The 12,157-nt window shown below is 44.8% G+C and overlaps 1 protein-coding gene across 2 annotated transcripts in view; it reads left to right on the top strand.

Annotated features, from left to right (window-relative positions):
- The first annotated feature begins 2,143 nt into the window (after positions 1 to 2,143).
- The window catches only part of LOC119967060 (regulator of microtubule dynamics protein 2), a 151,509-nt gene continuing 141,495 nt past the window's right edge, over positions 2,144 to 12,157 (top strand). The window contains exon 1 of one of the 2 annotated variants that reach the window (XM_038799093.1): positions 2,144 to 3,077. In XM_038799093.1, coding sequence (XP_038655021.1) covers positions 2,611 to 3,077 — 467 coding nt within the window. In that variant the 5' untranslated portion in view covers positions 2,144 to 2,610. The remainder of the gene's footprint in view (positions 3,078 to 12,157) is intronic. The other variant, XM_038799092.1, reaches the window with a different exon arrangement.

Below are 12,157 nucleotides of genomic sequence, written 5' to 3' on the forward strand. Positions count from 1 at the left end.
TATTGAGAGCGTTTACGGGACATTCACAAACCTGTATTATCAATTTAGAAATGGCCTTTTCGAATGGGAAATTATGAATTCCAACATAAATGTGTTCTGGAAAATTTAGAGATAGATCATATGAATATTCTAATCTTTATTAGTATCACAAGTAGACTGACATTAACATTGCAATGAAATTACTGTGAAAAATGTTGGATGGACTCAAGAGCTTTATGCGGGACATAGTTAACTATTGTATCTGACACTACCCTGACAGAACAGGATCATTACATATACCCTCAGGAGAATATTCAGAGCGTGTTTGTTGTATGGCTACCTTTTGGGTAAGCCGACAAAAATGTCAGATAATTCTGATGCGCAAAGGATAATTCAAATGCAAGAGCGGGCTTTGCCACCCATATGCATGATTGTGGAAAAATAGAGGCCGAGATCCTCTTGGAGGTGCCTGACCATTTCCCACAGAAACAATATGGATTCCCACATAATGCTGAGGAAGTAATAAGAAAGATACTGGATAGCTTGCTCCAACAGGCATCAGCCATTAACTCACCTATGTAGCCCGTTCGGAAGTCAGGCGAATCATGGTGATTAACAATTGACTATAGAGGACTTAACAAGACAAATACCTGCTGCCTCCCCAAGAGTAACCACTAGCCCTGAAACACTGATGAAGCAAATGCCCAGAGCTAAATGATTCACGGTTCTTGACATTAGAAATAGCTTTTGGTCTGTGCCCTTGGCTAAGCAATATAAATTCCAATATAAATTAGCGTTTATGTCCCAAGGACACAGTACACATGGACATGCCCCCCCTCAGGGATTCCTTCAATCTTTCACCATAGGATGGCAACTGAATTACAAAGATTCTCATTACCAGAATTGTTGATGACTTACTGTTACAGAGACCAAGGAAGAGCACCTAACACTGCTAGCCGAACTATTAGCTCTATTATCCCAGATAGGAGTCAAGGTAAACCCTAAAAAGGCCCAGGTAATGAGAGAAAATGTGTCATATTTAGGGATTGTGTTATCAGCAGGAACACATACAATAGATGGCAAATGGATTTGTGCCATATTCCCCATCCCAATGGATGTGTAGGCTCTAGGCTCCATTTTCGGATTTCTAGGTTATTGCCGTAATCATTTGGAGGGATTTGCAGAAAAGGCTGTCCCTGATAAATGTGCCTTGGGAATGGAATGACAAGTCCACTCAGGCAGTGACTGATCTTAAGGGAGATATGGGCACACTGCTCGCCAGGTACCTAATCCAGGACATTTTTGCTTTGGAAATAGCTGTGGGAGAGGATGCGGTCTGTCTGCTGTATACTACCAGAATAATCATGATAAACGTTATCTTGTGACGTATGTCAGTAGAAAAAGCTTACACAGTATGTGAAAAGCGCTTATTAGCTGTCTCTGGGACAAAATTTACTTATATCGAAAGACAATAACAGTTTTTAAAAATGTGTTTAAAAAGTTATTTTATTTTCCCAATTAAGGCGCAATTTAGCGTGGCCAATCCACCTACCCTGCATATCTTTGGGTTGTGGGGATGAGACCCTCGGGGAGAATGTGCAAACTCCACACGGACAGTGACCGGGGCGGGGTTTGAACCCAGGTTCTTGACGCCATGAGGCAGCAGTGCTAACCACTACACCACCATGCCACCTAGTCAGTAACACTTTTGACAGAACATACATCCATTGAGTGATATTAGATATATGTCTGAAAGATGGAAATGTTTCCCAAAACTGACTCCCCTACCCTATCCTAGTAATCCCGTCCATCCTCGGACACCAAGGGACAATTCTAGCACAACCAAGCCACCTAACGTGCACATCTTTGGACTGTGGAAGGAAACCGGAGCACCCTGAGGAAAGCCACGCAGACACGAGGAGAACGTGCAAACTCCACACAGTCGCCCAAGGTTGGAATCGAACCCGGGTCCCTGGTGCTGTGAGACAGCGGTGCTAACCGCTGTGCCACCCCATGTTATGTAAAGAGGACGAAATGGAGCTGGCTCTTGCCAGGGGCTAGTTTAGCTCACTCAGCTAAATCACTGGCTTACCAAGCAGCACGGTTCAATTCCCGTACCAGCCTCCCCGGACAGGCGCCGGAATGTGGCGACTAGGGGCTTTTCACAGTAACTTCATTGAAGCCTACTCGTGACAATAAGCAATTTTCATTTCATTTTCATTATAGCTGAACCGGCAGCAGTTATTGTTCCCTCTGGTAGGGAAAATCACTGCAATATGTGATTGTGCAACATGCCGCGACAGAAAGTGAAATGCGTTGGTTGTGACAGACAGATAATGTCAAATGGAGGAGAGAAAAAAAACGAACCGACATTGCATCTCTGATACAGGAGGCGAACTCAGCACGCAGAGTAAACCTTTGGAGGCCAGAAGAGAGTCTCCAGTAGGCGGCTGTGAATCTCCCCGAGAGTAGATAGTGGGGGGGAAAGTACATGGTTGTCGGTGCTGATAAGGCGAGCTGTTTGCGACAGGGGTGAAGGTGACAGTGACGGGCCCAGCAGTTGGCGGTTGGCCTCCACGTTCCAGGCGCTGCTCGCGCGCGCTCAGTTCAAACGGCCCGGGGCTCGCGGACATGGTGCAGCCGGCCGACAGCAAGGCCCTGACCCTGGGCCTCTTAGCCGGCGTCGGCCTCGGGGTGGCCGGCCTCACGCTGGCCGTCGCCCTGTACCAAAGGGCCAAGAAGAGGGACGGCGGCGGGGCGGCGGCGAGGAGGCGGACAGAGTTTCACAACCACTCGAAAACCCCGGAGTCCTCGCAGCGTCAGGCCGACATCTTGGAGAAGCTGAACGGGCTGATCCGCAGCCTGGAGGAGGTGAAGGGCGAGGTGCAGAGCCTGAAGGAGGCCGTGCCTCGCCTGCAGGAGAGGGTGCGGAAAGAGCTGGGGCCGGAGAGGAGTCCGAAAAAGAGGAGCAGCCCCGGCCACACGGCGGCCAAGAAGAGGAAGAGGAGCGAGCAGGTGCCGGAGGATGGAGGTGGAGACGCCGCTGCAGCTGCTGACTCCGGCTCTCTGAGCTCTGAGGAGCTGGAGAGTGAAGGAGGGTGAGCAATTCAACTCACTTCAATATTATACACGCATTCGAGCGCAGGCCAGATGTTTGCATTATTTTTAAATAAAGTATAAATCAATCACAAATTTAATGATACGGTTACACTCCAGTGACACTACAGTATTGTCACAAGGTTTATTCAGCATGCTGGCACTCCAGATGCTGGAATGGTCTCTATTGATTTGAATAACCTGCTATTCAAAGAAGTGGAATCCCAGTAAACAGGAAACTATAAACCTGCCGCCTGTGTTTGGAAGAAATGCATTAACATGCAATTTACAAAATCACAACACAGATTTATGAAGCAGAAACTCTGATGTTTTGAGGCTGTAACTAGTAGCTTAGATGGAAAAAATAAATAAGCTTTATTGTCATAAGTAGGCTGTAATGAGGTTACTGTGAAAAGCTGTGCATTTGGATTTTCATAAAAAAGGGGTGGGGCTGAGGTCATAAACAAAATTAGGGCTCATGGGATTGTGGATAATATGAACATGGATTTTTTTTATTGGTTAATGGGATGAGTGTCGCTGGCGATGCCAGCATTCATTGCCCATCCCTAATTTCTCTTGAGAAGGTGATGATGAGGTGTCTCCTTTAACTGCAGCCCAGCTGGCGTAGGTACACCTACAGTGATAAAGGGGTAGGTCCAGGATTTTGACCCAGCGACAGTGAAGCCGCAGCAATGAAGTTCCAGGTCAGGGTGGTATGTGATGTGATGGGAACTTGCAGGTGTTCACGTGCATCTGCTGCCCTTATCTTTCTAGGTGGTAGAGGTCGTGGGTTTGAAAGGTGTTGTTGAAGGAGCCTTGGCAAGTTGCTCCAGTGCATCTTGCAATTTGATATATACTGCCACCCCTGTGCGCTTTGGGATGGGGTGTTTTTTCTTGGAGGATGTTGAGCTTCTTGTGTGTTGTAGGAGCTATACTCTTCCAGTCAAGTGGAGAGTATTCCCATCATATTAACTTGAGAAACTAGATAAATACAGGAGGGAGCAAGGATTAGAAAGTAATGATGAAGATAAAGCTGGAGGAGGCAACAAAGTTAAGGAGGGACAAGACCATGGATTGATTTGAAAAGCAAGATGGAAATTTTAAAATTGAGACATTGTCGGACTGAGATCTAATGCATAGATGAGGGGTAAACAGGATTTGCTTTGATTTAGGTCGTGAGCAGCATTTTTGGAGGATCTCCAGTTTAGGAAGACGGGAATCTGCTCAAGAGTTAATTGGAACAGTCAAGTTTAGACGTAACAAATGCATTGATAAGTTTAGATGTAACAAATGCATTGATAAGGGCTTCAGCAGCAGAGTACTGAGACAGGGTGAAGTGGGATGAAATTGTAGAGAGTGAGGCAGGCGAATGGAACAGATGTGGTCGTAAGCTAAATTCTGTCAGATACAACAGCAAGGTCATTTAGATGCCAGATAGACAGTGTGATGTACCAGAGACATGGAAGGGGTCAAGATAGGTGAGTTAGAGCTGGGTGGGCATACATGTAGAACCTTGTGCAGTTCTGGATGTTGTCTCCGTGGGGCAGCATGTGGATTAGAAATAGGAGGGAGCAAAGGATGAATCCCGGGAGCTCTAAGGGTAAAGTGGGAATGGGAAGGGAAACCATTGCCGGTGATCTCTCATTACAACCGACGTATGTGGGAAAGGGGGCCAAGGCAATAAGAGTCCCACCCAGCTGGACATTGAGAGGAGGATGGTGTGGTCAACTGTGTCAAAGGCTGCAGACAGGTCAGGAAGGATGAGAAAAGATAGTTTACTTCTGTGACAATCATATGGGATGTAATTTATGACTGAGAGTCATTTCAATACTCTGGCAGAAGCTGAAACTTAATTGGAGGGATTAAAATGTAGAGTTGGAGGAAAAATGGGCATGGGAGGAAATAACATCTCAACGGACTATCAAGAGGAAAGGGATGTTGAAGATAGCGAAATAGTTTGCAAGGTGGGGAGGTCAAGGCTGGATTCTTGAGAGTAGAACTGGTGCCGGTATGTTTGAAGGGGGGGATATAATACCTCGGTGGGGGGGGGGGGGGGGGGGGGGGGGGGGGAGGACATGGGCACCCGGAAGAGATTTTAGGTAATTTGGTGGAAATGGACTCAATAGATCAGGAGATGGGACTCACGGAGAAGATGAACTTGGATAGTGTATCAGTGGGATAAAAGAGAAATTAGGGAAATATGCAAGTTCCAGGCATAGGATCCTTAGGGAAAATTTGGATCCATGGGCTAGGGAAGTGGCAGAATCAACTTCATTTCTAATTTTCAAGTCCTCTAATAGGTCTTGTCAGTCATTTTCCTGAAAGAAAAATGGCATAAACTGGTCTTTCTTTCCTGACGGTTATACCCACTTAGTTCTGGTGTCATCCTTGTAAATCTTTTTTGCATTTTTTCCAGTGCATCGATGTCCTTTTTGTATAATGGAGACCATGATTCACGCAGTTTTGTTGCATCAGCAGCACAAATTGTTCCATAACATTCTGTTGTTAAAGCAGAAAGTGTTGATAGGAGAATTTTACAAAACCTGACTAGCTATGTATTCAATGGGTAGAACTAAACGAGTAATAGGCATAATAGTGCTGGTGCATTTATGATATTGGTCTGCCACTGGATATTTGTCGTATTTGACACTTTTACAATACATTTGCTACTCATAGTGTATTTGTAAGATACAGACATTCCTATTTCCTAAAATACAAACATAGACACATCTTTTACTTAAAGTGATGTACCACAGTGATATCATAAAATATACTAATATGTTTAGGGCAAAATTCTCCGCCCCCACGACGGGTGGGAGAATAGCGGGAGGGCCTTCCCGACATTTTTGCCGCCCTCCCGCTATTCTCCCACCCCCCCGCCAAAGTCCCGACCCGAATCGCTGCCGCCGTTTTTTTTACGGCCGGCAGCGATTCTCAGCTGTTAGATGGGCCGAAAGTCCCAGCCCTTTCCGCCGTTTTTACGAACGGCAAACACACCTGGTCTTGCCGTTCGTAAAAACGGCTCACAAACTCGCTTTTTATAACCATGGCACCGATTGGCACGGCAGTACCACGGCCATGCCAAGGGTGCCATGGGCCCGCGATCGGTGGGCACCGATCGCGGGCCCGATGCCCGCGCACTACTTGTCCTTCCGCCGCCCCGCAGTATCCATTCGCGGGGCGGCTGAGGGGCAACCCGGCCCGCGCATGCGCGGGTTTCGCGCAAAAACACGATGACGTCACCCGCGCATGCGCGGGTTGGAGTCTTCCAAACTGCGCATGCGCGGCTGACGTCATATGACGCGTCAGCCGGCGCTAACTCCGGCAAGCGGGCTTAACGATTTTCGTTAAGCCCGTCTTGCCGGAGCCTACGGCGTCGGGCTGCTAGCCCCGACCGGGGACCAGAATCGGTCCCCGGTCGGGAAGGGGCGCGCTGCCGTAAAACCCGCCCGGGTTTTACGGCAGCTTTACGATTTCTCCCGTTTTGGGAGAATCGCCCCCTTAATCTTTGATCTACAGCATGTCATATAGATGGTGGTGTTTAAAATACACAATATTCTATTTGTCTGTATAAATTACAAAATACTTCAGTTTTAAAATCATTCATGATGGTTAGTAGATCTGATGGACTAAACAATATAACACTTCAGCCAACCATTGACACCTGCATTTGCCCCACAATCTGGAATTCCCTGCATAAACTCCTGCACCACCTTCCTAAAATCCAATCTCTTTCCAAGTTCCTAATATCTTAAATGCATCTTTAGTAATTATAAAATTCTACATTAACATGCTTTATAGTTGAAAGATGACGGGCGCGATCTACCAGCCACATTACGCTTGAAAGGCAGTGCGGTGAGGCTGATAAGATACCTTTCCGGGATCTACCTGACTTGCTGCGCAAAATCTAATGCAACCTTGTGAGATGTCGTGATGTGAATCCCGCCCATTGTGGGCCGGATCACTTTTTAGCAAATCTGCATATTCAAGCAAGACTGCTAGTCTCACTCTCATATGCACTCCCACGATCTACCCAAGGTATGGGATCTAACACTCCCGCCTTGGAGAACTCGGGCGAGCGCCGTTAAGTGCTGGTCCCCACAAATGGGGACCAGATGGAACGGCACTGGTGGGGGTATCCCGAGGGGTTGGAAGCCCCCAGGTGCTTGCCCTCAAGGCAGGGTGGCACTCTGGCACTGGTGCCACCTGGCTTCCAGCCTGGCATTCTAAGGTACCTAGGTGGCACTGGCGGTGTGCCAGTACCAAGCTGGCATTTTCCTGCGCCGGGGATCAGGCCTGGGGGTGCTTTCTGTGGGGGGGGGGGGGGGGGGGGGGGCCTGAGAAGTTGGACTTTGGGGAGGTTCGGGGGTCAAGAGATCGAGATGCCATTTGAAAATGGCGCCCTGATCTCCTCCTGCACTGAGGAGTTCCTCAGTGCAGCAAATGGGAGTAAGTGCGGCCTTGTCAGGGAGTTCCCCGCTGAGGCCCTGTATCTACCCTAATGGGCGTTCAGTAGCATGGTGTTTTTCAGCGCCCTGAGTGATGGGAAATACCTGGCTAAGCACGGGACTCTAGGGGCAGATTGTGCCCAACATGTGAGTAGGGTGAGTGAGTAAGCAGGGACCAATATTGCCGGATCGAGGACTGTAGGTTGCAGTGAGGGCAACCTAATTAGTAACATTATGGAAGCTTTATTCATGATAGAATAAACCAATTATAGCCACTGCTCCTATATTACATCGAATGTGCAGCACAGAAACATTTAAACTAATTCTGATTTCTCATTGACTTGAACCCTGTCTATCAGAACCATTCAGGATCTTAATTTAGATTTGGCAAGGAATATTAATATTAATTTCAGTAGAAATACAAAAAAAATTCTTTGAATGATTTAGTAAAACATGAAAATATTATTTCATATTATTTCAAACGATGACTGTCCTCATAAATTTGAATTTGTTTTAAGTTATGGATTAAGAATGGAGCTGAATGTTGGTGCTTTAAGATGATGTGAATACTGAGGAGACTTGAGTTACTGTGGGAAGCAAGTAGATGTTCTATTTGAGTGCTGTACATAAGATTAAGTTACTTACATAGATTTACATACAATTTACAGTGCAGAAGGAGGCCATTTGGCCCATCGAGTCTGCACCGGCTCCAGTAACCCCACCCAACACTAAGGGTAATTTTGGACACTAGGGGCATTTTATCATGGCCAATCCACCTAACCTGCACATCTTTGGGACTGTGGGAGGAAACCGGAGCACCGGAGGAAACCCACGCACACACGGGGAGGATGTGCAGACTCTGCACAGTGACCCAAGCCGGAATCGAACCTGGGACCCTGGAGCTGCGAAGCGATTGTGCTATTCACAATGCTACCGTGCTGCCCCAAGTGGTTATCTAAGTGGCAATATGAATTGTTTATTTTCCGTAAGTTATTCATCCTTAACATATATAAATCTGGAATTAAAAGTCCAATGATGACCATGAAACCATTTTCGATTGTTGTAAAAACCCATCTGGGAAGCCCATTAGGGAAGGAAACCTGTCATCCTTACCTGACCTGGCCCTACATGTGACTCCCGATCCACAGCAATATGGTTGACTCTTAAATGCCCTCTGGGATGGGCAATATATGCTGATCCAGCCAGCGACGCCCATATCCCATTACCGAATAAGAAAAATATAAGGCCCATCTTTTGAAGAAGTTTCTAAAGTTTTTTATTTGATGTTTTCGAGGTATTCGTAACTGTTCTGAAAGTGGGGTGACATTATTGTGGTCAGTTAAGACAGCCTGGACATTGGCCTGAAATTACTCGTCAGCTGCAAAGTGACTGTATTCGCCACAAACCTTGAAGAAAGCCATCCACAAACATGCAGCACTCTTTGTGATGTGGATTTTCCCTGACTTGATATCAGTTTGAAACGGGTGCCAAGTCAAGAGATCTCCAGGCACCCAACAATAGTGACGTCATCAAGCAAGGTGAGGTCACAGATAGCAAATCAGGAAGTAAAATACACTAAATTCACTTTTTAAATTAGAATCTATAGAGTGAAATAAATGATTAGGACATACATATAGAATCAAGAGAGAAATTGAAATATCATAAACTTGTTTTAAGCTTTTAAAAAATCTTAATAGAGAGTTTTGACATTCGGTAGATATGTAATCAGTTTTTCAGAGCTAGTGTACCTGTTTAATAGTAATTATGAACTCCGTATGCCCTTAAAAACCCAGTTGCGCTACATTCAACATAGTGTAATTTTTTTCAAGGGTTTTCACAGTGAGACTAGAAGCTTAAAGAGCAAGCTTTTATCAGTTAAGTGATTGCTCCTTGATTACAGTCTGGGAGAACTTAACTGGCACAGCTTGTGGAGAAGCATAGTATCGTAACAGCAGCTTCTGGATTCTGTGTAAAACTGCATATTGGACATCAGAAGTTGCTGTCATTATCAGAGGAGTGAACAATGACAGTTTTGCTGTCATTACTACTGCAAAGTACAGGCTAATGCTTTTACAACGAGTGGTTCGAGTGTAGAATGCACTGCCTGGAGGTGTGGAGGCAGGTTCAATTGAGGCATTCAAGAGAGCATTAGATGATTGTTTCTATTCAAATGATGTGCAGGGGAATGGGGAAAAGGCAGGGGGACTCGTTCGGAGAGCTAGTGCAGACACAATGGGACAAAGGTCGTAAAAATTCTGTGATTTCGTGAATTTAAAGCTCGAGGTCCGATAGCTGTTAATGCATAAACCAGTGATACAGAGGTCAGATGTCCGTTTTGTTAAATGTTATTTGCATTGTTCATTAACTGCATGCATCAGCAGCAAACCCAATATCATAAGTGGTTTGTTACTTTTCGTGGAAGAGGATTGTAGCTGTAAGCTATGGCGAGAGATCTGGTTCTATAATATTTTGAGGCATGGCTGAACAGGAGAGAGAGAACACCAAACCGTTTGATAATGCACTGGAAGTTTTTATGTAAGATGTGAAAAAAAGAAGAGGGGTCCCATATCTGTAAGGGAGCAGAAGGTCTTCCAGATATATGTAGAGGCAGCAATGGGAAGAAGTTTTAGTGGAGGTCAGTGTTGCTATAAGAACTTCGGTAGCAGTGGAAGGAGGGAATTTAAGAGTATGATGCGAGTTGTCACGATGAGTTTAACTTCAAATGGCATATCCTCTCAATTGCACCACTAATATCATCACTAGAGCCCTATCACCCACCTACTAACAATCTTATTCAATCAGTACTCAGCCCTTTAATTCATGCATTTTACCTCACTTACACATAACTTAGCACTGTTAAGTAACACACCCATAACTCACAGCTTGCAGACACTTGTAACTATTTTAATCATCACAACTACATCACTTAAGCATTTGCAGGATACTTATTGATTCATTTCCCTCTTTCTTGCAGGCAAATGCAGCACATAACAGAGGCAGCAGGAAAGAACTGAAGGAGATGTTTTAATTCTTATGGATGAGACAGTGCTGGTCATCATGGAAAGGTCACCTGAGATCGTGACCACTAGCAGGGTTGGAGGGATTGATAATGAGGGTATTTATTGGCATACCAAAATTACCACCTCCTCTCAACATACTTCTCCATCATCCCACACCATCTTCTGACTCATAAAACTGCAGATAGTGTAAGCACACAATTCTTGCTTTCTCTTCTTCCCTCACTACAACCCAACCCATGTTCCTTTTTGATTTCAGACATTCCAGAACTGTAGCCTTCCAGTCAGTGGTGGAAGACAAAGACAATAATGAAGATGAACAGACACCATTACTTCATATTATACTTACATTTACCAACTCAGAGACTGACATTGTATGTATTTTCGAAGCAAGGTTATAGGGTAGATCTGCATGTGGTGAGACACTGGCTAATAATACACAAAATACACAGGTGCCAGTTTTCAGACGGGTGAGATCGCACACAGCGGAGTCAGATTCTGATTTTCATTGGTCAGGCTATAGAAAAAGACATCAGCCTTTTGGGTTACATTTCCAAATGCTTAGTGTATGGAATGCTTTCACGCAATGTCCCAGAATATAGAATCACAGAGTCATAGATGGTTATTGTGGTGATATCATTGTTGTGTTGTAATTCACCCGACTGACCACAAGGAGTCTCATTAGTATATAAGTGAATGTTGGAGTCAGGTGACCTCAGACTGACTGGAGGGCTAGAAGAGAGAGATTGCTTGTGCATGATCATACTGTTATTTATCTTTTGTTTTGTATATAGTTGACCCACAGTTAATGTAATAAATCATTTATAGCTTTAGCTTTAAGTGTTCTTGTAATATAAATCAGGCAATCCAACAAGAACATTACACGGTACCAGGTTGAATGGTATTAAACACTGAGGGAAAAAAAACTATTATCCTGCCAGGAGGTCCACAGATATTTGAAGATTTTGCAGACTGCAAGAATTGGAGTTGTTGAAGCACCAATGAGTCTCAGAGTCTCAGATTTCATGGTAATGTGGACAGCAACTGGCATGTGTTTAAACTACAATTTAATCTGTTTGTTACAGTAAATTTACGAGATAAATCAGATTTGCGTAAGGTAGCGATGCTCCTAATGGCAGCACGGCCCAAAGCAATTGCTGTGTTTAATGCATTTAAATTTGCAAATGATAAAGAGAGTAAAACTTTGAATGAAGTCATTCGAAGATTTGATGCACCTTGCACCCCGGAAAGAATGACATTTATGTGTTTGGATCACTTTTACAAAAGAGTCCATAGATCATTTCATCACTGATTTAAAGTTAAAAGCTAAAACCTTTAATTTTTCTGCGGTGGAATCTTCCATGATTCGGGACCAAATTGTGTTTGGTGTGAGTGAAAATAAGCTGAGGAAATGGTTGCTGAGGGAATCAGATCTGTCTTTTGAACAAACAGTTAGGATTTGTCAGGCTCATAAGGTAGCAGCACAGCATTCTTAAATGTTTCTCAGTAATGGTGGTGTCATTTTGGAGGAATGCCCTTCAGTTGCCACCCTTTTTCCAAAAGGTGGGGAATTTACAAAAAGAGGCAGGAAAGTTCCTGCAGTTCCTCGCACACCAA

The sequence above is a fragment of the Scyliorhinus canicula genome, chromosome 6 (genome assembly GCF_902713615.1).
Source record: "Scyliorhinus canicula chromosome 6, sScyCan1.1, whole genome shotgun sequence".
NCBI classification, from domain to species: domain Eukaryota; kingdom Metazoa; phylum Chordata; class Chondrichthyes; order Carcharhiniformes; family Scyliorhinidae; genus Scyliorhinus; species Scyliorhinus canicula.